We start from the raw sequence: 21,813 nt of genomic DNA on the forward strand, positions 1-21,813 counted from the left end.
AGGTTCAAGTAATAAGACGAAGTGTCTGTTAGCGAGAGAATAATATTCCATCATGTTCCGGAAGAACGTTATTTTGAGGAGTTAACCAAAACTGAAAGCTGCCTAGGGTTCTAACAAATGAAGTCGTACTCTTCTGGAGTTAACAAGAATAAAAGTAAAGGCTACTGGTTATTACGCCAGTTTAGAATAGGGTCCGTGTTGAGACTTCAGCCTTGAGCTATGGCGGTCTCCGAATCCGTCGACAGATTACTAGTGGGATTAATTAGTCTGGGAAAACACGTGGCCGGTTCTATTCTCATATGAAAGTCATGTCTTGTGTACAGGTGCTCTTTAAATAGATTTTATGGGTGCGTCTGGAAATCGCTCATAATTACTTCCATAAAAATTTATTGTGGGAGTGGGATGCAAAGCAAAATGGGAAATGACTTAATACTGGGTCCATTCCACGTCTCTATATCATCCAAAACACACAGTTATTAATTGACACTAATTTATTCGAATAAATTCGCATAGGTAATCCCTGAAAAAAAACTTTATCACCTTATAAACAAACAAATTTATTATCGCTTTGCATCATTAAAATTTGAGCCATACAACAGATTAAGATTCCGCCGTGGGTCTGTCGACAGGTGTCCCAAACAAAAAGAATTGTGCATACAAACAAGATGTTAATTTCGAAGTGTTGTTTACAAAAAGTCAGAAAATTTGTAGTATTAATACCATGAAAGCAAGTTTTTCTCGAACATCTGCAGCAGCAAGAACTGCACATTCTGTTTATTATTAAAGTAATGAACTTATTTTATCGCGTTACACCTATGAAAGTAATTTGTGATTAAATTACTCATTAAATATTAACAACAATAAAAGTTAATTGGATGTACAGCAGTTGAGCTTTCATCTTCCACCGAGGTTTTTTAATCATCTAATTTTGTAGCTGTTTTAATTTACTTTGTATCACTCATTTGGAATTATATCGACCGGTTCAGAGACCATACAGAGACAGCCAGAAGAATGTCTTGAAATGATTTTATGATCTATGGGAGGTGGAAAAAAGCAATAATGCCGTTACAGCATGAATCTATTACTAGATTAGATCCAAGAGTTGCTACATTAATATTTATGGGATTGTTATAGATAAAGAGCGTTAACTTTTGCATGTAAGATGTTTTTCATGGTGCGAATTGTGCCAGTCTTCATATTTTATAAATAAGCTGAGTGGATATTTCCACAACTACTGCATTTTACAAGAATCTCAAAAACACAATTCTACTAGAAGGCGAAAAATGAAATAGAAAATAATAATGGCTAAAAATGTGAATCTGAAAAAATCGAAAAGATGGAAAATCCGAAACATCTAAAAACTCTAGAGATTTCGAAAATTCGAAGTGACAAAATCTAAAAATGCCAGGAATTTGATGAAACAAAAGAACCAATAATAAAGAATAGTGGCATACACAGTCTTCCCAGAAAATCCAAAATTATACCACTCGTTGCATATTTAGCAATAAACCTCCTTAAATTGACGAAAATCCGCCTTGCAAGATCACGTAGAATTTCAATCCGGCTATTGTATTCGTATTTATGACGACATGAAAATACATCTACCACATAATGTTTATATTCCCTTTTGAACATATAAATTGATAGCTTCACGGACTAAATCGAGTTATAAAGTAAAAGCAAATGTGTAACCAATTACAAAGATGAAAACATTTTATGTCCATGTTTCCTCAAAAAAAAACAAATCAAAGCCGATGTTAAACATCGATTGCCGCTTAAACGAGCTATATTTGTCGAGCCTATGTTCTTCACAATACAAAAGAGAAAAAGAAAATAATGAATACAAGTACCTGAGCGCTCATTCATGGATACAAGCAGGTGTGTAATTGAGGGTAATAAAAGTTGATTTATTTGACACTATTTGATGATCAATTGTCAGAATTATATAGCGACTAGTTGATCCTTTTCTTTTTCTTTTGTCTGTTGCATTACCGGTGAGAACCATATTTGCATTGATTCTACGGATGCTGTGGTTGCGGTTACATTAAAACGACCACTGGATTTTCTAATCTCAGAGTAGCTTAAGTGGAAATTTCTGCCGCACTCACGTTTATCTCCACAGAATGCTTTCAAGTTTGTTTCCCCGAATCGACATGAAAACCTCTACATTTTACGCTATTGATAGAACAAAAATGTTTGCGGATGCTCGTTGATACTTTATCGCACTTCCGCATGGATTTCCTCCAAAAGACAACGATAACGGTCACAATAAAGACAACTTTAGCTTCATTGAATCACCATGTTACCATCAATGTTGCAAAATTTATTCAAACAGCTAAAGCGATTAACATTCTGCATGAACTAATGATGACATTTAATAAGAGAACTGACACAACATTAGTGTTAAAATTAGATCATAGAATTACAGTAGAAATCCAGTTAAGTTCAACGACTCCGATAATGTGAGGTTGCAGGTCACAAATTTTGGTTGTCTTTATCACAAATAGATTTTTTCCTGTGTTGAAACTCCGAGCTCCATTAGTTGAACTCGTTAAATATGACTTATCCGATTATAACCATCTTTATTGCAGAAATAAACAAGCAATAATTAACGACAGCTTTTACAAAGAAGTGATGTCATTGTAGTCGGCGCTAGATTCAGTATTACTTCCATTTGCGGATGAAATTTCAGTGGCGTTATCATTCTTCGTCTCCTCTTTTATCGTCGAATCTGCAGACTTCACCATCAAAACCGTGTCAGTGCTGCTCTCACGTGCTGTGTCTTCAGACGATTCAGAAACAGCACTACTGTCTTTCTCTTCCATGGGTTTTAGATCCAAATCCTTGCTAAAGTAGCAAATAACATCTTCATCGACCTCCGTGCTTTGCTTGGTTAGAGCACATTTTATTTTGGGCTTGAACTTCGCCACCACTTGGTCAGTTTTGGTCATCTCAGGAACGACATCCAAACACTCGGCGCTCTCTGTTTTGCTAATGGTGATGACGGGGATATTTTCCGACCACACCGAAGAACTGGAATCTTGCCTCATTTCTCGTTTAGATTTGTTCCGGTCGCTTGACTCGCTTATACTCTTTTGGCTGTTGCGCTTCTGGAGGAGATTCATGTGGTACTCGAAGCTGCCAGACGACAGCTTCGGGGATTGCGCCTGTTTGGTTTCTTTGATACTGACCAAGTCTTCTGGTAAGGATTCGTGCTGTTCGGTGTCCGTTCCTTCGTCCTGATTTGGAGTGTCTTGTTCGGGCTCGGAAATTGAGGGCTTACCCATCGCCCGTTTAATCAACGAGAAGATATCTGCAAGTCAGATGATTATTTTTGGAGACATTCTGTAGAGATTACCTTTTGATTTCGTTCCTTCAGGCTTTGCTTCGTTGTTGCTGGGTGTCGTGTCATCGAAACTCTTGCCAGCGTTGGGCACATTTTTGAAGAGACTCTTCCATTTACCAAAAGGAGTGTTGGAAAAGTCCCCGGAACCTCCCATGGTTATTTTTCTCCTCTTGTCGGCGAGTTGAAACATTTTTCGTCTTTCTTCAGTGCGTTCTCGCCGCAATTGAACCTAAAAGACGGAAAATTTTGGAGTCAAACGACCTTGTTTGCCATGGTCGGAAATACCTTGAGATCATTGTTGGCTTCTCGTAGAGCACCCGTTAGAGACACGAGGTAGTAGATGATGAGTATCAAAAGAAGCAGCAGAGGAATAATGATTCCAGGTGACGCTATGTAATCAAGAACGTCTTGTACAATCTTCGGTACGTTTCTTTTGATGGTCTTGGTGAGGATGTGGAAGATGCGCTGGTAATTCGAAAACGGTCCGCAGTTTCCGGACGGTCGAATCCGAACGATGGCGTACCCGACCGGAAGAACACACAAAAATAACATCATCAGTAGAAGAGCGTAGTAGAAATTGTTAGATCTGGAGGCTCGAAAAATCACTTCGTGTGGTACGTTGCAGGTTAACACGATCCATGCTCTAAAGTACATCATTATGAAGAGTTTCCCGATGTTCAGTACCAGAAGTCCTGGAGAGAAAAACATTCCCATCCAAACCATTCCTTGGTTGTTGACCAAATGCAAAATATTCTCTGCGACTTTGAAGTCTGCGTATTGAGGGAACTTTTTCTCCAAATCCCAGCACCAGCAGGGGTTCATCACTCGGACAAAAATCCCACGAAGGAAGTCCATCGCTAGGGTTGACACAATTGTCATGACTAAGTCCATCACTGTTAGTTTGAGCAGCTCTTGGCCGAACATGGTTTCCCAGCATAAATTTCGGAGTTTTCGTCTCGTGGTATAGTTTAGACTTGTTTCGTTTATGGCTGTCGATGCTGCAGTTGGCAAGGTGTCCTCAGGAAGACAAACTCTTGTGCATCGCATTTTTTCAGTTTTGTTTCTCTTAGATGCTGTGGTAACTGCTTGTTCTGTTGTTGCGATGGTTTGCAATGGTCTAAATGTTTGAGGATTCGAAGAAGGAAGGTCCTTTTGCACAATACTGTTACGCGCAAGATTTTTCGTTGACGGACCTTCAACGTCTTCGTAATAATAATCTTCAGAGTTCGAACTCGGATGAAAAGTACTGATTTTTTTATTGTACGACGGAACATTGTTGTTCTCATCGTAGAAATAATCATCTTCACTGGTCGTCGTTTCCAACGTAGAAAAAAAATTGTTAGTAGTGCTTTCCGTACTTGTGAAATCAGCAGAAAAGCTCCACGTCTCAGGAAATGAAGGCGAAATATCGTCCTCATAAGCAAACGTGGATTTATCAAAAGATTTTTGCAGAATCGGATACAATGTAGTTGAGACATTGGTAGCAACGGCCGCTATTAAACTCAACGCTTGAAGAGTATTGGTTTCAGAAATATTGCAAATGTCTCGGCATTGCGTTTCCGCTGAGTGAGCTTGAAGGCTCGTGTTTGAAGTTGTCAAGTTGGTCAAAGCCTCCAGCTCTCGTGTCTGCAACATTAAAAAGACGTTTACGTGCCGAGAGGAGGTCTATTCATGTTACCATGCCGTCGATCTTGTCGAAAAGCGCGAAAATCAGAGAGTACAAGTTGAGGAGATTCAGAACCATAATCCTTAAATAAGTTACCGATTAACTTGGAGAGAATTTGTGCGTTTTTATGGAAATTGCGAAAAGAGCGGTGAATATAGGCAACCAAATATACATCCAAGACCAATAAGTTTTAAACTGCTAAAAATCCGATGCGGACAGTTAAGCTATCCATTAATTAGTTGTGTAATCAACAACCAAAACGCCATGTTATCGGCGCTATTTAAATTAAACGCACTTTAATTGTGCAGTGTCACAAAAGCAAACATTTCTGTTTAGTTCCAGCGTGTCAAAGCTTTGATATTTTGTGCAGATTAAAAATAACATTGAAATTACCTCGCTAGTTGCAGAACTAATTGTTTTCTAGGATGATACTGTTCAAAAAACCCTAATCCGTCGAAGATCATCGGGAAAGAAATTGAGATAAATGTCATGACAAAAGTAATTTCGTTGCTCCGCCAGACGCTGCTTTTAGCTTCAGGTTCTTTCGATCTTTTCACAACCACAACAACAGCGAAGGCTGAGAAAATCAAAAGACCTAACACAGCCGTGTTTACGAGGATCCTACATCCTGTGATCTTCCAACTGCAAGAAATTATTCGTTTTAATGATAAAAAGTATACAAAGGATGTACAAATGACGTTCGTTGCTTTTATTATAACAATGGAAACTCGTTAAAGTTAACAAAGAACTGCAAGACGCGTCCCGTTTTTCTATGTTTTCAATTAATTTGTTGTTTATTTAAAAGAGCGTTACTTTCTGGATTCCCTCATCTTCTCGGCCTCTTCCAGTAAAGCCTCCTTAAATCCGACGACAATCGAAGCGATTCTATTGTGCGCAGTTTCCGCGTTCCCAATCATGTAATCCCAAGCCGTGAAGAGTTTCCAGGAGAAAATGCATTCATCATCTTTTTCTGAGAGTTTGGACATACGAGAGTTTTCCGCCATCCTGCAAGTTCCACATCACTGAATATAAATCGCCGTATTTTCAATACAAACTTTCTCAAAGTGGCAAAGAAGCTGTACGCGTACGCAACCAACCCAGTTATAAAATAGGCAAAGGGCATCTGATAGAAGCTCTTTTTCGTCTCTTTGTGGGTGTACCAACCGTAGAAAAGCGAAGAATACTTGAAAACTCCTTCAAAATCCCACAAAGTTTGAAAGTTGGTGGAGTTGTACTTCTCTTCTTTCAAAATGTGCTTACGCTCGTCGGGAACAGCAGTCAACATCTGGAAAGGACTCTTTTATAATCGGTGTCGAATGCGTAATTTACAAAAAAATTGTTCTGCAAAGCTATAAATATTCCAGCATTTACGAATTTATGCGTTTGAAGGAGGGTAAATCCATTTTTAAACAGACCGTAAAGACGTGCTGGCAAATAAAATATTTCATATCTTTTCGCTCAGAATTTATTTTCAGTCTTTAAAAGAATTGCAGAGGATGTGCCGGCTTATGAATGGACCGCACGTTCTTTTAAATCGTTGCATTTTATGAAAGATAATGGGAAGTTATGAATGTCTGGCAACACATTTTACGCTGCGGTGTGACGGAAAAGAAAATATTATCCGTGGTCAACATAAACACGCAGACGTTTCGTTTTTTAGCTAAAAAATCGCTCTTGCATTTTCCAAAAGTTGAAAATTTGATTTTGTCGAATAGAACTTCTTGATAAAAGTTAGTTAAACTTTTGTTTTGTTAAAGTCCATATCTTGTTTACTTTTGGAACAAATTTGCATTTTTATGTCACTTTACGCAGAATTTTGCACAGATTCCAAATCTAGGATTTAAATTCAGATCCGACAACAAATAACTGAGTTATGGCCGATCAAAGTTTCTGATAGTTGATTTTCATTTTTCCTAATTTTTCCTAATTTTTAAAGTATCTTGGAAACTACTACAGATATTGAAATGCGGTTGGCGCCATCGTTTTCCTCGGCTCATTTTACGTTAGAAAAAGTGCTTAAAAGCCCAAAATTCGATAGTCGATTTTTCGCGAAAAAAAATTGCGACTCAAACGATGAACATTTTTCATTTTTTTTTTAATTTTTGGCTATAACTCGCAAACCATTTGCCCGATCGATCTCAAATTTGACCAGTAGATAGATTTCGAGCTCCTCTTTCGACTGATGTATAATTCAAAGCTATTAAACGTCGTTTTCATTTTGAAAACATTGATTGAAAATCACCCTAAAATGATGTTTTCAAAACAGTTTTTGGCCAATACCTCGTTTATTTATTAAGCAAACTCAACAAATTTGGATCTCATTTTACGCAGAACTTTACGCTGAATCCAAAAATAGTATAATTTTTTAAAATTTGTAAATAAATAACCGAGTTATGGCCGTTTTAAATTTTGAGTTGTCGCCAGAGGGTCAAATTTTCGAAGGTTCGAAACAATTCATGCTCGATATCTCGGAAACTATTCCAGATATTGGAATGCGGTTTGCGGCATCGTTTTTCTCGCGATTTTTTACATAAGAAATCGTTTTTAGATTTTCCAATAGTCGAAATTTGCAAATTTTCGCGAAAATTCATGATTAAAACTATACCTACCAAATTTCTCATATCGATATCTCGCTTAATTTTTTGAGGAAACTTGAGTTATTATACATCAGTGAACGCAGAATTTTACGCAGATTCCAAATCTGGGATTTAAATTCAGATCCGGCAACAAATAACTGAGTTATGGCCGATCAAAGTTTCGGATAGTTGATTTTCATTTTTTCTCATGTTTCCCAATTTTCAAAGTTAAATATCTCGGAAACTATTAGAGATATTGAGATGCGGTTTGCGCCATCGTTTTTCTCGGCTCATTTTACGTTAGAAAAAGTGCTTAAAAGCCCAAAATTTGATAGTCAATTTTTTGCGAAAAAAAAATTGCGACTCAAACGATAAAAATTTTTCATTTTTTTTAGTTTTTGGCCATAACTCGCAAACCATTTGGCCTATAGATCTCAAATTTGGCCAGTAGATAGATTTTAAGCTCCTCTTTCGACTGATGTATAACTCAATGCTATTAAACGTCATTTTCATTTTGAAAACATTAATTGAATTTCACCCTAAAATGATGTTTTCAAAACAGTTTTTGGCCAATACCTCGTTTATTTATTAAGCAAACTCAACAAATTTGGGTCTCATTTTACGCAGAATTCTACGCTGAATCCAAAAATATGATAATTTTTTAAAATTTGTCAATAAATAACCGAGTTATGGCCGTTTTAAATTTTGGGTTGTCGCCAGAGGGTCAAATTTTCGAAGGTTCGAAACAATTCATGTTCGATATCTCGGAAACTATACCAGATATTGGAATGCGGTTTGCGGCATCGTTTTTCTCGCGATTTTTTACATAAGAAATCGTTTTTAGATTTTTCAATAGTCGAAATTTGCAAATTTTCGCGAAAATTCATGATTAAAACTATACCAAATTTCTCATATCGATATTTCGCTTATTTTTTAGAGTAAACTTGAGTTATTATACATCAGTGAACGCAGAATTTTACGCAGATTCCAAATCTGGAATTTAAATTCAGATCTGACACCAAATAACTGAGTTATGGCCGATCAAAATTTCGGATAGTTGATTTTCATTTTTTCTCATTTTTCCCAATTTTCAAAGTTAAATATCTCGGAAACTATTAGAGATATTGAGATGCGGTTTGCGCCATCGTTTTTCTCGGCTCATTTTACGTTAGAAAAAGTGCTTAAAAGCCCAAAATTTGATAGTCGATTTTTCGCGAAAAAAAATTGCGACTCAAACGATGAAAATTTTTCTTTTTTTTAATTTTTGGCCATAACTCGCAAACCATTTGTCCTATAGATTTCAAATTTGGCCAGTAGATAGATTTTAAGCTCCTCTTTCGACTAATGTATAATTCAATGCTATTAAACGTCATTTTCATTTTGAAAACATTGATTGAAAATCACCCTAAAATGATGTTTTCAAAATAGTTTTTGGCCAATACCTCGTTAATTTATTAAGCAAACTCAACAAATTTGGGTCTCATTTTACGCAGAATTTTACGCTGAATCCAAAAATATAATGATTTTTGAATTTTCGTCAACAAATAACTGAGTTATGGCCGTTTGAAATTTTGGGTTGTCGCCAGAGGGTCAAATTTTCGAAGGTTCGAAACAATTCATGCTCGATATCTCGGAAACTATTCCAGATATTGGAATGCGGTTTGCGGCATCGTTTTTCTCGCGATTTTTTACATAAGAAATCGTTTTTAGATTTTCCAATAGTCGAAATTTGCAAATTTTCGCGAAAATTCATGATTAAAACTAGACCAAATTTCTCATATCGATATCTCGCTTACTTTTTTGAGTAAACTTGAGTTATTATACATCAGTGAACGCAGAATTTTCCGCAGATTCCAAATCTGGAATTTAAATTCAGATCCGACAACAAATAACTGAGTTTTGGCCGATCAAAATTTCGGATAGTTGATTTTCATTTTTTCTCATTTTTCCCAATTTTCAAAGTTAAATATCTCGGAAACTATTAGAGGTATTGAGATGCGGTTTGCGCCATCGTTTTTCTCGGCTCATTTTACGTTAGAAAAAGTGCTTAAAAGCCCAAAATTTGATAGTCGATTTTTCGCGAAAAAAAATTGCGACTCAAACGATGAAAATTTTTCTTTTTTTTTAATTTTTGGCCATAACTCGCAAACCATTTGTCCAATAGATTTCAAATTTGGCCAGTAGATAGATTTTAAGCTCCTCTTTCGACTAATGTATAATTCAATGCTATTAAACGTCATTTTCATTTTGAAAACATTGATTGAAAATCACCCTAAAATGATGTTTTCAAAATAGTTTTTGGCCAATACCTCGTTAATTTATTAAGCAAACTCAACAAATTTGGGTCTCATTTTACGCAGAATTTTACGCTGAATCCAAAAATATAATGATTTTTGAATTTTCGTCAACAAATAACTGAGTTATGGCCGTTTGAAATATTGGGTTGTCGCCAGAGGGTCAAATTTTCGAAGGTTCGAAACAATTCATGCTCGATATCTCGGAAACTATTCCAGATATTGGAATGCGGTTTGCGGCATCGTTTTTCTCGCGATTTTTTACATAAGAAATCGTTTTTAGATTTTCCAATAGTCGAAATTTGCAAATTTTCGCGAAAATTCATGATTAAAACTAGACCAAATTTCTCATATCGATATCTCGCTTACTTTTTTGAGTAAACTTGAGTTATTATACATCAGTGAACGCAGAATTTTCCGCAGATTCCAAATCTGGGATTTAAATTCAGATCCGACAACAAATAACTGAGTTTTGGCCGATCAAAATTTCGGATAGTTGATTTTCATTTTTTCTCATTTTTCCCAATTTTCAAAGTTAAATATCTCGGAAACTATTAGAGGTATTGAGATGCGGTTTGCGCCATCGTTTTTCTCGGCTCATTTTACGTTAGAAAAAGTGCTTAAAAGCCCAAAATTTGATAGTCAATTTTTTGCGAAAAAAAATTGCGACTCAAACGATAAAAATTTTTCATTTTTTTTAGTTTTTGGCCATAACTCGCAAACCATTTGGCCTATAGATCTCAAATTTGGCCAGTAGATAGATTTTAAGCTCCTCTTTCGACTGATGTATAACTCAATGCTATTAAACGTCATTTTCATTTTGAAAACATTAATTGAATTTCACCCTAAAATGATGTTTTCAAAACAGTTTTTGGCCAATACCTCGTTTATTTATTAAGCAAACTCAACAAATTTGGGTCTCATTTTACGCAGAATTCTACGCTGAATCCAAAAATATGATAATTTTTTAAAATTTGTCAATAAATAACCGAGTTATGGCCGTCTTAAATTTTGGGTTGTCGCCAGAGGGTCAAATTTTCGAAGGTTCGAAACAATTCATGTTCGATATCTCGGAAACTATACCAGATATTGGAATGCGGTTTGCGGCATCGTTTTTCTCGCGATTTTTTACATAAGAAATCGTTTTTAGATTTTTCAATAGTCGAAATTTGCAAATTTTCGCGAAAATTCATGATTAAAACTATACCAAATTTCTCATATCGATATTTCGCTTATTTTTTAGAGTAAACTTGAGTTATTATACATCAGTGAACGCAGAATTTTACGCAGATTCCAAATCTGGAATTTAAATTCAGATCTGACACCAAATAACTGAGTTATGGCCGATCAAAATTTCGGATAGTTGATTTTCATTTTTTCTCATTTTTCCCAATTTTCAAAGTTAAATATCTCGGAAACTATTAGAGGTATTGAGATGCGGTTTGCGCCATCGTTTTTCTCGGCTCATTTTACGTTAGAAAAAGTGCTTAAATGCCCAAAATTCGATAGTCGATTTTTCGCGAAAAAAAATTGCGATTCAAACGATGAAAATTTTTCATTTTTTTTAGTTTTTGGCCATAACTCGCAAACCATTTGGCCTATAGATCTCAAATTTGGCCAGTAGATAGATTTTAAGCTCCTCTTTCGACTGATGTATAATTCAATGCTATTAAACGTCATTTTCATTTTGAAAACATTAATTGAATTTCACCTTAAAAGGTTGTTTTCAAAACAGTTTTTGGCCAATACCTCGTTTATTTATTAAGCAAACTCAACAAATTTGTGTCTTATTTTACGCAGAATTTTACGCTGAATCCAAAAATATGATAATTTTTTAAAATTTGTCAATAAATAACCGAGTTATGGCCGTTTTAAATTTTGGGTTGTCGCCAGAGGGTCAAATTTTCGAAGGTCGAAACAATTCATGTTCGATATCTCGGAAACTATACCAGATATTGGAATGCGGTTTGCGGCATCGTTTTTCTCGCGATTTTTTACATAAGAAACCGTTTTTAGATTTTCCAATAGTCGAAATTTGCAAATTTTCGCGAAAATTCATTATTAAAACTATACCAAATTTCTCATATCGATATTTCACTTATTTTTTAGAGTAAACTTGAGTTATTATACATCAGTGAACGCAGAATTTTACGCAGATTCCAAATCTGGGATTTAAATTCAGATCTGACACCAAATAACTGAGTTATGGCCGATCAAAATTTCGGATAGTTGATTTTCATTTTTTCTCATTTTTCCCAATTTTCAAAGTTAAATATCTCGGAAACTATTAGAGATATTGAGATGCGGTTTGCGCCATCGTTTTTCTCGGCTCATTTTACGTTAGAACAAGTGCTTAAATGCCCAAAATTCGATAGTGCGACTCAAACGATGAAAATTTTTCATTTTTTTTTTAATTTTTGGCCATAGCTTGTAAACTATTTGTCCGATAGATCTCAAACATTGATTAAAAATCACCTCAAAATGACGTTTTCCGACGACCACTATAAAATATGCCACATTTCATACAGTTTTCTCGTAGTGAAAATTTAAAATTGCAAACAATTTCAGTGCGAAGATGAACGAAGCGCATACCCGTATGCAATGAAAAATTTGCGATCTCTGATTGGCCGACAACTGTGTGTTTTTATATTGCACACAGGTTGACGCAGATCGGGCATTATCGGTATCCAACTTTCGGCGCAACGGCATAATTATTTTGTCCGCGGCAAGGGGCTCTGCCGAATGACATTTTAAGTTTTAACTTGACCAGAGATAACTTGACGTGTTTTTGCACCGTTATTAGCAAGTGGAAGAGCATAAACCATAAACTTTAATTAAAAAAATAAATATTAACTCTGCGATTTTTGTGGTCATTGGAAAAATATCGTGTACAACACGTGTTGAAAATTCGATTTCACACTCGTTTGCTTAAGCCACTCGCCTACGGCTCGTGGCTCAATTCTGCAAAACTCGTGTGAAATCTTCCATTTTCAGCACTTGTTATACAATATACTATATCAAAACAGTTTTTGGCCAATGCCTCGTTTATTTATTAAACAGATTCAACAAATTTGGGTCTCATTTTACGCAAATAACTGAGTTATGGCCGTTTGAATTTTTGGGTTGTTGCCAGAGGGCCAAATTTTTGAAGGTTCAAAACAACTCGTTATCTCAGAAACTATTTTAGATATTGAGATGCGGTTTGCGCCATCGTTTTTCTCGCGATTTTTTAGTTAAGAAATCGTTCTTGGTTTTTCCAAAAGTCAAAATTTCGAATTTTTTGGAAAAAATGCACGAATATAACTATGTCAAAGTTCTGAGGTTGATATCTCGCTTACTTTTTGGAGTAAACTTGCGTTATACAATTTCCGAGTTAATCGATAAATATGTTTCAATTCTTATTTTTCCGAGGTGTTTTAATTTTGATGTCGATGGTCGACCATACGTTGACCGAAATTTGAGTGGTTTTCAATTTTACCGTTTTGTATTTCAAACAGATTCGTTTTAACACAAAAAAATTTATTATAAAAGTTAAATTGGTTTTTACGGGGACAGTTAATTTTTTCGCTGCCGCTTCTTCCTCCTGAGAAAACTGTCGAACAGAGTCGTCGTAGTGTTGAGAAAGGCTTTTTCCTCGTCGGTGGTTTCCAAAAAGTACGAACCGAAAGGCAAATTCGGATTGGCAGCGATTCCCATCGGTATATGAAACAGTGCATCTGTGTTTCCTGCCAAGTATTCATCCCAAGACTGGAAGGAATAAGCTTTGAATAAATCAGGTTTCTTTACGGAAGCTGTCCAGAATTCACATGACCGCAAGTGACTGCAAACCCCTGTGAGAGAAATTTATACCCGCCAGTAATAAAACTGTGATTTTCTTTCGTTTACTTACAAAATCCGCATCCGGGCTGGTGCTGCCCACCATTGGGATAATAATCCACGTGTCCTGCCGGATAAATAATCCCCAGATGCTTTCCATTCGTATGGATTACATCAACAAACGAAGCATCTCCGGGATCAAGGATTTCTTCCAGGGATTCTATATGAGGCCATTCGAATAAGGGAGATGCGGGATCAAGTCCTGATATCCTGTCGATTGTTTGATTCATTTCGATTTGGAGTTTGTGGCCTGCGAATGCAGCAATTTGTGCTCCCATGCTGTGACCTATCATGTGAATTGATGACATGTTGATGCCGGTTGATTCAGCGAGGAACATGCAGAAACGAGTTAGTTGTCTACCAACGACGTTAGCGTGGATTCGGGCTTCAGTGTAGATAGCGTGGGATAAGGGCGCCCAATCCACTACTATTATGTTCCACAAATTCGTGTTTGCCATAACTGCAAAAGCAGGATTTGTTGATAACATCGAGGTGTGTAATAATGGAGGCCACGTTATTTTATGACAAGTTTATTACAGCGAATATTTGAGTTACGAAATGTCTAATTTCACGTTTTTATAGAGATTATTTAATAGTCTTAAAGGAAACTTCATCAATTTCAAGCAAATGTTCTGGACTTTACGCGTAGTAAATTACCCAGACTGTGCTAAAATTATGGCCTCTATAAATTATTTACAATAAAACTAGAAACACGAAACTGCTATTATTATTTCAACAGTAGAAACATCAAAATTTGTAAACTGAGCCGGCTTCTCATACATATCGTTAAATAAATAATTACCCTGTAACACTCGCATCTTGCTCAGAAATTCTCTCTTCTAGATGAAAGCATGCAAACATACAAAACTACTAAAAATGAAGCTTAGGCAACGAAGTTTCGGAGAACACGACCTCTTTAATTTTTTACAAGACTAGTTTATTGTATGAAAACTTTTGCCCGTTTAGGCGGGGCCCATATTCATAGATTAGAAGCTGACACATCGAAAGAAAGCCTTTTTCAATATAATTTTATTCGTTTAGAGAAGAGATATGAGTAATAAAAGTAGCACTCGTGCCAAATAAAGCAGATATTTGTTTTAGCCTCGAGCGCAAAAACTCTTTATTGTAGTCAAATTAACTAAACACGCGCCAAGTTAATTCCTGCGTTAAAATTGCGTAGTTGCTAAATTAACATGTTGTAAATTTAATTCGCATGTGGCAAATGCAGTGATGAGGATCCAGTCCTGCTAACAACGTTACACGTAATTAAGACTAACGCAAAACGGGTCAAGCTTAACATCGGTGAAGCAATATAAGGACCTAATTGCATCTTTAAATGTGAAGGTCGGTAAAGTGGTGACACAGCAACATCGGTGCATCACAAAGAAAAGCTTACCTTCTCTCATTTCAACCAACCATGGAACGTCTTTTCCATGGGTCCATCCGTGGATAATCATTTTAGTCTGCAATGTCGGATTAAATCGTGAGCTCCAGATCGATTGGAGATCACCAATAAAAAGCTGGTCATCCTTTGATAAGTCGCTTCTGTGAAGTATAATATATCTTGTATAAGTAGATTACTCCAATCCTGGTGTCGCATTGGTGTCTCATTCATCATTTTAGAGCTCCAGTATCGATTCGAACACAAAAAAAATACTTACACGTGGTAGAAATGAAAAGACACCTCGTCTTCTGGAGGCGTGTAGGTAATAGCTTCTCGGTAATTGTTCCTAATGGGATACAACACTCCACTAATTCTGCCCGTATAGCACACTAACAGAGAGATTTTAAACCACATTTCGCGTAATCCGATCTGCGCCAGCATACTTACTAAGCGAAAATTGACATTGCGTTGTAACCGATTTCGCCACAGTGTTATTGAACATATTTCTAGGTAAATACAGGGGAAGGAAAGTTTCAAAATCACATTACTAAACTAACCTCTGGCACGGCGACGAAAGAAATCAGGACGACTCCCAGGACTAGATTAACCCAAAATAACCACCTCAAGAAAATAAAATACGAAGCGACCACCGACCCGAAGTGCGACTCAATCTCCTTTATCTTCAGCTCCCAAGGTACCAGCCAATTGGACAAATTGGCCAACTCGCGTCGGTAGCGTTGCCACTTCTGGAAACTTCCCGTTTTAAATCACCTTTAACACTCCAACGACTCACTTTTCTAAGATAAATGTTCCATCTCGCCAACATGTCCCTAGTGGACCGACTTTGAGCCAACCTCTCCTGAAGAGCACCTTCGTGTTTTTTTATGTAACTTTTTGCTTGTACGACCAACTTGAGTTTCTTTCGCATGTTCCACGGTTGCATTTTTACGTTACTTAAAACTTCTTTGTGGAGTTTGATGTTTTCGGAGATTTCTTCTTGGGTTACGACGCCAATGTTGTCGTCCATTGTTATCACAGTGCTGGAAATTAAATTAAGAGGGTTTTCGAGAGATGCTAATTGAAACCCACTCTCCGGAACTGGTGGTAAAAACCGATGAGCGTCTACGGCCTAATAAAATATCGGGGCTGAAGGGTGAACTGGCCCGGCGGCTGCTGCGACGACGGGACTTTCTTGAAGATGCACGCCGTTGAATTATTGCGTTCACACTTGCTGAATAGTCCTCCTCGTCGGAATCTTCGATTTTATCCGCGTCTGTAATGTTATTCATTTTTTGAGAAAAACTACGATTAATTTTAGCTGGGGAATGTGTGGAAAGACGTTATTAAAATATTTTCATCTTTTCTTTAAACATAATAATGTTAAACATCGCGTTTTCTCGGGATTTTATTTAATGGAAAATTCGTATTTTCCTTAATTCTGTGAATCCTTGGAATATTTCGCGTTTCTGGGCTTAGAGACGAAGCGTCCTACTTGAAAATTGCCATTTTTCACAAAACTGGAGATTTTTATTATGGAGTAACAAACTAAAAATTTTGTGAATTTTTTTTTCCTTATTTCTGTAAATTTAAAAAAAAAGTCTGGGTTTAGATCAATAAAATGTAAGTAAATCTCCATTTTTGGAGTAAAGGAGCCAATTTTTACAAATTTTATATTTTTGTGACGTTTATAAACATTTAGTTTTGAAAGAATTTTGTTTTTCTTGATTTTGGGCTTAGAGAGATAAAAAATGTACTTAAAAAATAGGAAATTTACTCAAATCTGAATATTTATGAAGCATATTTTAAATTATTTGTAAAAATCCCTGAAAATTGTATCGTTTCTGGGCCGACAAAAATGAAATATACTTAAAAATTGTTTTTTTTTCACAAATCTGAAAATTTTCATTCTATGTGGAACTTTTATAAAACATCAAACCAAAAATGTTTGTAAAATTCGTATTTTTTTGCAGTGTTAGATCAAATAAAATTGCAGCTAATGTTTACAATTTTTTTGTACATTTAAATTTTATTAATATTTATTAACATTAATTCAGATTCTGGTAAAATTCTTTTAAAATTTTCTCATATTTAAGTGTGGAAAACCGATTTTGCAAAATGAGAAAGAATTCTACTGTAATTTTGAAATTTTATTTAGAAACACCAAACCAAATATTTTATTTATTTTTCTGCATTCTGTAAATCCTAGAAACATTTTTCTCAATTATTTACATAAATTAAATGCCTATTTTGCTTTTACAAATTTAATTTAATCATGTTTTGTAAATTTTTATTTTTTTTTTGTTGTGCTTAGTTAGATGACATTTACAAGAAGAAGAACATTTGCTCGGAAACTGAATATTTAAGCAAAATTTCAATTTTTTTACCAAAGATTTAAGATCATTAATTAATTGGAGCCTCGAAATATTTAGGTCTTTCTAGTTTACAGATAAAATAGTGTATCAGAAAATATCACATTTCATGAATTTAAAGCATTTGAATATGAGTTTTCGGATCGCTGCGTATTTATTAAAAAATCCTGAAATAAATTTCCTCACGTCCTTCTGTTAACACGTAAAGTTTCCAATCAGTTTTCTAATTTAAACTTCCACCCTAATTTAATAGGAAGCCACGAAGATCCAATTAACACGAATATAAAAACTAACCAAGTTTTCGAGAGCTTCGTAATAAAATCATTGAACCAAAAAATTAAAATCCCTGGATATCCGCAGCTTGAATTCAATATGAAAGATCGAGCTCGTCCACAGATTTTTCACACTTCTGGAATAATCACTTCCTAGAGCAAACGTCCAGTGTCAACAAGCCCAGTTATGTTTAACTTCGGCTTTAAATTTCCCAGTTAAATGCATAATAGATGAGGGAAACAATTTCGTTAATTGTGTTTCCACGCCTAAAACTTGGCCGAAACTTCATCACGATTTCATTTTACCTGGACCTTCCGGAAAACGAACTTTTTCCATCTTCGAGAAGGGCACGCCGTAGTTGCACTTGGCGAGATCACTTTTAACCGAATCTTCCGCGAATGTAACCGAGAATCTGTCCACTGAAGGCTGTGGAGATGTAGGTTCACCCTAAATTTAAAACAATACAAACACAATTACACGCAAACCTTGAGCAAACACCGAGACAAACGTTCTGTTGGATGAGCAGTATGAAAATGCGAATTCTTGCTCGAGGGTTCGATCTGAGATATATTAGTGTAGCGGGGCGAAAATGAAAAGGGTTATAATTTAATCAAAATACTGGAAAACATTCGTAGCACGCATTTATTCAATCTTGACCACACCTTATAAACACCATCCTGATTCTTTTCAACTTCAAAGTGGCGCGGTCTAATCTGGGCTTGTCCAGGCGGGGGAAACAGAGATGGAAAAGAGTTTAATAAAAAGGGGGTCATTTATTTTCGGCAGGTTTTAGCTAATTTGGATAAGAGCCTCTAAATCTTGACACTGAATCATTAAGATTTACACTTTATCGATGCGACGATTCTTTGTTTTAGTAAATATGATGGCGTGATGAACATTCCCAGCAAAAAACTCTCTTTAACAATGTTCAATTCGCCTCGAAATCGATAGAGTTTTCATCCATTTCAGCGGATGTCAGTCCATGTGATATGACAACGTGATTATCGTATTGATGAACAGAATGAAACACAAAGCTGACAAGACCTAATACTTCTAAATGTATGTTCTGTTGGCTTAATCCAATTAAGTGATGTACAAAGCCCTTGGAATCAAGATCTGCGAGAAGATTACTTTAATAAAAACTAGATGGCATAGGTGGTGAAGGACGCAGACGGAAAAAGGCTGTTAGACTTAATGACGCTTATCAAATTGATATTGTCGGAAGCGTGACAGTCGCGAAAATGTGATTAATGTTATCTAGTTACACGATAATGGGGTAATTAGAGTATAATTCATTTCGCTGTGGTGAATATGGAAATCAAGTACGGGGAAAAAGGAAAATTCGTACGATTATACAGTGTGGGTTTGTGTCTGAAAATGGTGGATGCGCCGGGCAATTTTCTTATATTTTCGAACTAATGGTAATCTGCTATTTAGGAATCAAAATGAAACTCAAATCAATTGTAAATGCACTTTTAGCTAGCAATTTACAAAATTTTGAAACCTAAAGAATCGCAAGCATCTGCGAAAGGATCTGTAGAACACAAAGACTCTCAAACTCAAGGATTTGTACACTTTTATCTAAAAGATTTAAATTCCAAAATTTCCACTCTTTTCTCTTCGGACTAAATCAATTTAAAAATCAAGCTAATCACTCCATTCAAGGCTTTTGTTTAATAACCAGAATTACACTGACAATGAAAACGCATTTTCGTGCTTTCTGTAATTTTACAACAAAGCAAAAACACGCTATTTTTCCCATTAATAATCATCATTCCTATGTAACAATATGTGTGGGAGTGGCCCCAACCGTGCACCAAACTAATTTTACATTATTAATTTTTTACTCCAAACACTGCTTTTTTCATCTCCCCTTAATTGACAGAGTAGGTGTGTCTTGTTGTTGAAACACCAACATTTCGCCCACTTTCATCGAACTTTGAGACTGATGCATGACCAGAATTACGCGTTCGAAAATGCTTAAATTCCCCTTGCAAATAATAATGCGTGAATTTCCATATTTACAGCGATAAAAACTTCAGGATTTCAAGAGCACCGTATCATAAAAAATTAGTAATTTATTACCGGCGCAAGTTTTTGCAAGTGTTCGTTTGAATTGTGTTTACATGCTAAAGGAAGGTCGAGTGAAGTTGACACTTGATGATGAATTGTGTAGACAGGGCACATTAGACCGCTTCCGATCATTAAGCCAAACTGATAACACGTGAATGCTGTTGATGCGAACGGTCTTTAACAAAATTTTCGTTAAAAGCTTTTCGTTACGGTGGAGGCGCTCAAGTGATGGGAAAACTGTTTTAGATAGCGAGCTAAAACAGAATGAGCGGTATCTATTTGTATCGACTTCTTCCGATGCGCGTCGTCTAGAAGTTTTATTAAAAACTCGTTCTAAATTCAATCTCCATGCAGATGAAATTCACATTTTATGCAGAATTGTTTAGAGTGCTTTAAGTTTTATCCGCGGACATTGACAGTCGAGAGTTTTAAAACCGTACCGTATGAAAATAATCAGTTTTAATTTCATAACGTTCAGCGTTTCAAATTTAATAAAGCCGAGTGTAAATCCCCCGTTTCCTTTGAAATGTAAATGTGTGACTTCTCGCATTTTCACAATCTCTTCGTTTCGCGAAAAATTGAAATCTCTTACCTGGTTAAGAAACTTGAAATCAATCGACGCTCGTCTGGACTTCCCCGATTCCGTCCGGAGTATCCCAGTTGGTGTGATCTTTTCCGACTCTTTGAAGTTGCTCTCCATTTTGAACGATACTAACTTTACACGTTTTGATGACAAATTAAGTTGCAGATGTTACTGTGTACAATGTGATATATTCACGTATGTTGACATGACCGGTTTATCTATTCCTACCACACCTTGCGCATTACCTGGACATCTACATTGTCGCCACCCCCGTCCTCTACTAATCCATGCTGTTTGCATAGAACGCTCCTACAACTGTGATATATGATCCAGCAATGATGATTACTTATGCTAATCGCCACTCGTTTAATTACGCCCAACACAAAAGAATGCTTAAACAGAACTCTTGAATTTCCCCCGAATTTGCAAATTTTTAACACACCGAATTAATTAATTAAACTCATAACGCTAAACACGCAAAATTTTGGGGTTTGTGGCGTCAAGGGTTTCATAAATCGATAATTTATTAATTGCAGACATGTAATTTCGTGGATGCTGGAGAGCTGGTATTCTAGGCTACGCAGACAAGCGTAATTATAGTTAAGTGACAATCACAAGTAACCTCGTGAAAATTGTTCGAAGACTCCAAATACATTACACAGGTGGGGCGGATGCAGAATTATTATGTATCACGACATAATTAGTTCCGGTTGGCTAGAGGAATGTAAACAGTGCAAATCGATAGTTACTTCACTGTGTCATGTGTTAAAACAGACGAAATGTGTGTTTTATTTTTTCAGGCTCTGTTAACTTGAGCTGCAATTTCGTAACAAGAAAAAAGGTGACAATGGTGGATTGCGCCGGGTCTTAAATTTTAATTAATATTTTTGTCTTGTTCCAAAAGTTTTGAAGTTTAGCACGTTTTATAGACGCGTCGTGAGAAATATTTCATATTTCACAACATCAATACTACGCTAGTTACAAATTAAATAAAGTTTGATCACGTTAAGTCGTCTTATGATATTTTTTTTTACAATTATTTACGTCTCTTGCTCTGCAGTTTTGTATTTGGTCTAGCAAACCAGAAATTATAACTACCCTAAATTGTACTGTTAAAGCATTGGAACTACATCAGTCACAAATTACAAAAAATGTCCTAAAAACAGAAAATTCAAACTTGCTGCTTTTGCTTTACAGTTTCGTAATTTTGCACAATTTTTACGAAAACTAGTATTCGCCCAAATGTTCTTGTTATATCATCAAAAGTGTCTACGTCGGTTATAAATTTTAGAAAAATGTTTAATTTGTCGCAAATTATACACCGAATTTAAATAAAATACAAATTTAGAAATTTTTGTAATTTGGTTTGATTG

General features: G+C 35.9%; 2 protein-coding genes across 2 annotated transcripts; both read right to left on the reverse strand.

Annotated features, from left to right (window-relative positions):
- Window positions 1-2,562: 2,562 nt before the first annotated feature.
- Tmc (Transmembrane channel-like) lies at window positions 2,563-20,617 on the reverse strand. The gene is made up of 12 exons (XM_088030325.1): window positions 20,450-20,617; window positions 18,090-18,231; window positions 16,232-16,415; window positions 15,936-16,182; window positions 15,700-15,888; window positions 6,068-6,297; window positions 5,826-6,017; window positions 5,406-5,654; window positions 5,025-5,094; window positions 3,632-4,972; window positions 3,359-3,575; window positions 2,563-3,313 (listed from the first exon to the last, which is right to left on the reverse strand). The coding sequence occupies exons 1-12, from the start codon at window positions 20,555-20,557 to the stop codon at window positions 2,622-2,624; spliced, it is 3,861 nt and encodes a 1,286-aa protein (XP_087886451.1). The 5' UTR covers window positions 20,558-20,617; the 3' UTR covers window positions 2,563-2,621.
- On the reverse strand, window positions 13,345-15,675 carry LOC148179757 (pancreatic lipase-related protein 2-like). Its single transcript, XM_088030326.1, has 4 exons — window positions 15,420-15,675; window positions 15,155-15,303; window positions 13,772-14,218; window positions 13,345-13,712 (listed from the first exon to the last, which is right to left on the reverse strand). The coding sequence occupies exons 1-4, from the start codon at window positions 15,581-15,583 to the stop codon at window positions 13,438-13,440; spliced, it is 1,035 nt and encodes a 344-aa protein (XP_087886452.1). The 5' UTR covers window positions 15,584-15,675; the 3' UTR covers window positions 13,345-13,437.
- Window positions 20,618-21,813: the final 1,196 nt, after the last annotated feature.

This window comes from Gnatocerus cornutus, chromosome 2, assembly GCF_029298725.1.
Source record: "Gnatocerus cornutus isolate USDA-ARS CGAHR chromosome 2, icGnaCorn1.1, whole genome shotgun sequence".
In the NCBI taxonomy this organism is placed as follows: Eukaryota; Metazoa; Arthropoda; class Insecta; order Coleoptera; family Tenebrionidae; genus Gnatocerus; species Gnatocerus cornutus.

What these genes read in the sequence shown, in the direction of transcription:
- LOC148179757 (XM_088030326.1), bottom strand. Translation starts at nt 15,583, where the DNA reads ATGCTGGCGCAGATCGGATTACGCGAAATGTGGTTTAAAATCTCTCTG. An exon ending in GTTGGTTGAAATGAGAGAAG is followed by an intron (nt 14,219 to 15,154) that starts GTAAGCTTTTCT and finishes CTGCTTTTGCAG; the next exon opens with TTATGGCAAACACGAATTTG. An exon ending in CCAGCCCGGATGCGGATTTT is followed by an intron (nt 13,713 to 13,771) that starts GTAAGTAAACGA and finishes TTTCTCTCACAG; the next exon opens with GGGTTTGCAGTCACTTGCGG.
- Tmc (XM_088030325.1), bottom strand. Translation starts at nt 20,557, where the DNA reads ATGGAGAGCAACTTCAAAGAGTCGGAAAAGATCACACCAACTGGGATA. An exon ending in TTCTTTGCCACTTTGAGAAA is followed by an intron (nt 6,018 to 6,067) that starts GTTTGTATTGAA and finishes TGGAACTTGCAG; the next exon opens with GATGGCGGAAAACTCTCGTA. An exon ending in TGAAGGAACGAAATCAAAAG is followed by an intron (nt 3,314 to 3,358) that starts GTAATCTCTACA and finishes TCTGACTTGCAG; the next exon opens with ATATCTTCTCGTTGATTAAA.